Source organism: Primulina eburnea, chromosome 15 (genome assembly GCF_022965805.1).
Source record: "Primulina eburnea isolate SZY01 chromosome 15, ASM2296580v1, whole genome shotgun sequence".
Classification (NCBI taxonomy): domain Eukaryota; kingdom Viridiplantae; phylum Streptophyta; class Magnoliopsida; order Lamiales; family Gesneriaceae; genus Primulina; species Primulina eburnea.
In genome coordinates this window covers 28259298-28264979 of record NC_133115.1, presented here as the reverse complement: position 1 = coordinate 28264979, position 5682 = coordinate 28259298, and the positions used below count along the sequence as shown (strand labels likewise).

Sequence of the window (5682 nt, the reverse complement as noted above, 5' to 3'; positions counted from 1 at the left end):
AATTACATCCTATGGCCTTATAGAAATTTTTGCATATGTAAAAAAACCTAACATGAAATAATTTTAAATATAGTTTTTTTTAGTAGATCTACTTATGAGACGATCTCACTGAATTTTATCCATGATATATGTCAGTTCGGTTCATATTTGAAATGAAAAATAATACTTTTGTAAAAAAATAATATTTTCATGGCTCGGTTCAGATCGAATTGAAATATATCTCATAAAATTTAACCGTGAGTCAATCTCATTATCAATTTTGTGATATTTCCTAGCTAAAGAAACCCTAAGTCCACAAGGTCAAGAAATATAATTTATCGTTTAATCGTAATCTCAATCACCATGACTTATAATTATTGAAATTATATAGAAAAAATTCATTACACAAGTCCCAATTTCAATCAAACCAAACAAACAAAATATAATTATTATAATAATCATAATATTGTGTCATAATCAATCAAACCAAATATAATATTAATTATCAGTGTTTTCCACTTCAATTTCTTCTTACATAGCATCAAATAGGCATATCCCTTTGCTTAAAATTTAAATCCATAGAATCGCATAACAATATTTAATGAACACGATTTTAGCTGTATACAGAACAGATGACACACAACAAAAACTTCCTCGCATCCAATTTTTCAGCACACCCTACTTTTTACAAATTCTCACTAGTTCACCAGTCCTGTCTTCATGCAGCAAAAACACGCCTAGTTTCCGATCATTCACAGGATCCTCCCCTCGCCGACTGGCTTCTTTCTTGTTGGATAACATTCCAGCAAACGTAAAAGGAAGAGAGGAAAATGGACTTAATTCTGATCAACAACACTTTCCAAATTAAAGCCGGTTCCTTCATATTCTGAAGAAGAGAATGGAAGCTTGTTTCCTTTCATTTTCTTCACATCTTGGCTAGACCAGATGAAAATCCTCCGGACCATGTTGCAAAATTCTCTGCACGAAAGAAGATGTCATGAGTTAGGAAAGCATGTTTTCCGACTTGTTTCTTTTGAAATTTTATGCCCCTTTCAAACTAAAAAAGGCCAATCAAACATATTTTTTGAATCAAAAGAGCGCCTTTAAAGAATTGGAATATAGTCATATACCGACATTCATTGGGTGTCATATAAATGAATGAAGTTTTTGCTTTTAATGATACCGGATGACACTTACGGCCACGGATAATCGCCCAAGAGCATGATGTCCCCTTCGTCATCTCCAAACACAATTTCCCATTTTTCTCGGGACCGAAGTTCTCCTCTGATGGAAAACACCACTTCAAGTTCGGTTATGAGCTCATTGTATCCGTTTAACGAGGTCAAGTCCACGGCACGACCAACTGCTACACCTTGCATGTGTACCTTCTCAAAACGAAAAACTTATAGAAACATGCTGGTTCGTATTGGTAATAAATACAGGGTGGATCCGGTAAGGGCTGAACGAAGTCGATCGCCATCTCATCCCTGCTTCCAAATTTCCGGATCCAACCCATATATATACAACAATGTCAAGAATGGATACATAGACTCAATTGCAGTTTATATACCTTAGTACGGCTTCTAGAGGTTTGTCTAAGTCTGCTTTGAACCTCCTTTGATGGGTTTTGCAATTTTTCTTTTCTCATATCTCTTGAATCCCTTGAAAGCACCGATTTCTGTTCTGAATTGCCAGATGATAGGACACTCGGAATGTACACTTCATTGGTATCAGTTGGTATAAATGATTTTACAGGAGAATAGTCACAAAGGGCAACTACTGAGGGACAATTCAAATCGATTCCGAACAATCGGCATGCTGCACCAGTATCAGGTTTCCTTTCCTTGTTTCGGCAAGAAGTGATGGGGTTAATAATTTTTTTCCCTGAGCTTGAAGCCGTGTGGGTCGACATAACAGACCAAGCCGATGCACTTTTACTCTCTTCTGTTTCTTCAGGATTCGTAGTTGGAGCATTGACAAATTGCATCGATTGCCAGCATACCTCTATAAATGAAGTAACTAAATTATGATGCACAAAACGCATAAGAAAAACTAAAAATAAGATAAGCAAGGATATCTGAAGGATTATCCAACCAGGAACAATGCTTTCAAAGTGTGGTCGAAGCCTTTTGTGCTTTGTTGTTAATGGATGAACAAGGGTTGTGGGGACTGTCGCAACAAACGGTTCGATCTCCCATGGCGAAACTCTTTCAGGTCTCGGCAGAGAAGCTGGTTCGTCCCATTGAACCTGAAGATAACAAAAAAAATGAAAGAATTAGCCTTTCCCTTGTGGCAAATCGCAAGCATATCATCACCGAGATATTCACCTTCAAAGAACGCCATCTTGAATCTTCCCAATGAAATGAAAAATCTTCAACTCCAACTATCGTACCTGCAAATCTGCTTGCTTATGAAACAAAAGACTGAAGTTAACGTCTCACGCAACCAAACGCAAAGAAATCAGCTTATGTATGTTGCACAACCTTCTCTCAGCAGAATCCTCCCCCTCAAATCGCATCTTGAATCGCATGCCGATTTCATAATCATGGTTGACAGCTTCTAGATATTTGCTAAGGCATATGATGAACTGACTTGTTCTAAAAAAGGATTTTGCATCAAATAAACAATAAGATAACAAAAAAACATTTTAGATGATGATTAACATGTATCACAAATCCACACCTCGGCTTGTAATAAACAACAAATCGGGTCTGAGTCACCATGGCATGAGATGCAGTTGCAAGCACTCCCAGATGCATGCTCTGACTCGAGATCACCGACGATGGCATGGAACTCAGCTGACGAGCATGGCGTCGGACTCCAACACACAACTTCCCATTTTCTCCCCTACAAAAATGGGTAAATTAGAAGCTGAATGATTTGCCACAAAATGATGGGACACTGTTTAAAAACTATTACTAGCCCCCTTCCATAAGCTAGAGCTTTTTGGATAAGTAGTAACCAACAGGGTTAACTTGTGATAAAAAGTGTAAGACCGAAAGTAACATTCAAGTACCTCAGAAACACAAAAGAATCCCCGGCAACTAATCTCTTTGAGGTCACAAATGTACTCCATCCTGTTGTCAACAAATGCCTTCGAGGCTGACCTGTTTGGTATACAGTCTATATGCATCAAGTAGCAGCCCAAGAAAAATCTAGTATCTGATGTTTCATAATAGACTAAATTTTCTATATGTATAAATGTAAGAAAATGCCCACCCGCCAAAATCAAAATCCTAGTTCCACCTCCCAATAAGTGTGCTCTTAAAGAGTGACATTCAGCATTCAATGATTTATGATAGCCATAGTATCTGAGCATAGGTGTGCACATAAATCGAATCTAGCCGATTGCCTCCATTTTTTGTGCTTCTGCTTCACCTCAAGCTTGAGTTTTTTACTTCAGCCAGTGCAAAGTTTGACCAGAAGCTCAAAAAATGAGCTATTTCTGACTCAAGATCGGCTCAATTATATATTCGATTTCAAGCTCGAATAATTTGTTTTGAATTTAATTATACTGTCTGAATAAGTTAACTCTCAAATTACAACTCCAGCTCATTTAATTTTAATGTGGCCCCACGTTCGCCCATGCTCATCTTCTACCGTCCATAGGTCGACGGTCTCGGCCACCATTTAGAACACTGATTCCAACTCAATTTAGCTTAGATAATTTCAAATAAGAATGAATTATTCCTACCATTCAATTCGTTTGCACCCCTAAATGAGCATTCAGTTAGAAACTAGATATAAAGATTTCACCTCTAAATATATGCTTAAAATGCCATTCAATTCCATGCAGGTCTTTGGCTACCAGTTCTTGTGTTGGCGTCTGCAGAGTCATGTCCTGTACGAAAAACATTCTCATTCCAAACAAAGATTAAAAAATATTCCCACAACCACGGTAAGAATCTGGAATAAGGAAAGAATCATTACCAAAGGAGGAAGGCATTCGTTAGCATGTTTGCGAAGGACAGAGAATCCGCCATGGGTACTCGTATCTGAGGCCGTCAAAACCTTGCAAAATGAGTGAACTGCAGGTCGAGAAGGCTCATCGGGACAAATATCAGGACTTCTCGGCTCGGTTTGCTGTAAATAGTTCCATTCAAGAACTTGAATTTCTAACTAAAATGAACCTTGAAATAAATTTTTTAATACTATAGAAGTTCTTACATCAGGTTCCTGGCATCAAAGTAATTTGTGCATAAACTTCATCAGTGTCTTGTTCAGTCTACAAGTTGAACAATTCATGAATATTGCTAATGCAACATTACCAATTATTAATTGAAAAACAAAATAATTTTTTTAGAATAACTAATTTCCCATGATATTTATCAAAAAAAGCATTAAACTAAAACTCAACATCAAAAAATAGAAACAAAGTAAAAGTCAAGAGGAAGACCATACCATAAGATGAACATTAAAAATACGACAAAGGATCTTTGAAGGAAGATTGAACATTGGTATCCTTTCATTCAATTCTTGATTCGTTGAAGCCTCCAACTGACAGATTTAAGTTAACAACAAAAACATTAACAAAACAAACAAAATCAAAACCAAAAAGTATTTCCAAAGACAAGAAAAGGAATGTAAATTCAAAAACTTCAACTGTAACTCCATTATTCAACCAAATATCGAAAATTTCAACACCCCATTAAGAAAAAAAATAAAATGGAAAAGGCCAATCCAAATACAACTTACTTGCTCCATGTGGCCTTGGGGGAAATAATAAACCCGTTCTCCATCCTTTGGAACATCCACCAAAGGACCTGCACAAGCCTTCCATAGCTCTCTGTACAATGATGCATCATTGCTTCCACCTCCTGAAAATTATCCCATTTTTTAAAAAAAATTATATATTTCGTATATATTATAATACATTACGTGAAAAAAACAACAAACTAAATAAAGGGAACCAAAAAAAAAAATTTGACCTTCAGCCAAAAAACTGCTTTGCTGCTGGGAAAATGACCCTCTATTCTCCATGACCACAACAACTCCCTCTCTTTTTTGCACGAATATCAAATCTTTATATCTAAATCAAACAGAACTCACCGCATAACATGCATATATTGCGTGATAATAAATATATATCACAAAATCAGCAGTAATATTTGACTAAAAATATTTGTCTAAACTTTAGAAAAGATTTTCACAGCCAAGAAATGAAATTTATCAGTGGGAAAGTAAAGAAATAGGAATCCAAGAAACAGCTTAATATACGCCTTGATTTCTTCCGTTTCTTTTCTTAGTATTTTTCCACTCCAATAAATGTATTGGTTTTTGTCTCCTTTTCACTGCACACACACAGTGAGTGTGTACCACCTAACTAACCATGGTTGAAAAATCTTCAACCAGAGTTAGACGGTTCGGAGAGGGCGAACTTTCTCGGTGGAGGAAATTTGTGGGATCACAATATTCAGCCTTTGGGGATTGGGCACCTGGTATTACAGTCCATTAAATACAAAGTTATGGAATTTTTTATTTTCTTTAAAATTTGGCAAATTGGGTGAAAAAGTTTTTCGAATTAAATTTGTTTTCTCTCGATCATAAATTTTATGAGTAAATTAGAGATAAATTATCAAATCAAAATATAAATTTTAATTCTTTATACCAAAAAAACTTTGTTTGAACTCTCCAAAGAATCAAAATGACAGAAAAAATTATTCAAATTTATTGATTTAATTGATTGATTTACAAAGACCAAAA

General features: G+C 35.8%; 1 protein-coding gene across 1 annotated transcript; it reads right to left on the bottom strand.

Annotated features, from left to right (window-relative positions):
- Positions 1-458: 458 nt before the first annotated feature.
- On the bottom strand, positions 459-5408 carry LOC140814276 (auxin response factor 9-like). Its single transcript, XM_073173211.1, has 14 exons — positions 4908-5408; positions 4675-4796; positions 4381-4476; positions 4156-4204; positions 3910-4070; positions 3736-3820; positions 2996-3086; positions 2662-2826; positions 2463-2576; positions 2307-2379; positions 2074-2227; positions 1550-1983; positions 1177-1364; positions 459-957 (listed from the first exon to the last, which is right to left on the bottom strand). Exons 1-14 carry the CDS (start codon positions 4957-4959, stop codon positions 816-818), a joined length of 1926 nt encoding a protein of 641 aa, XP_073029312.1. The 5' UTR covers positions 4960-5408; the 3' UTR covers positions 459-815.
- Positions 5409-5682: the final 274 nt, after the last annotated feature.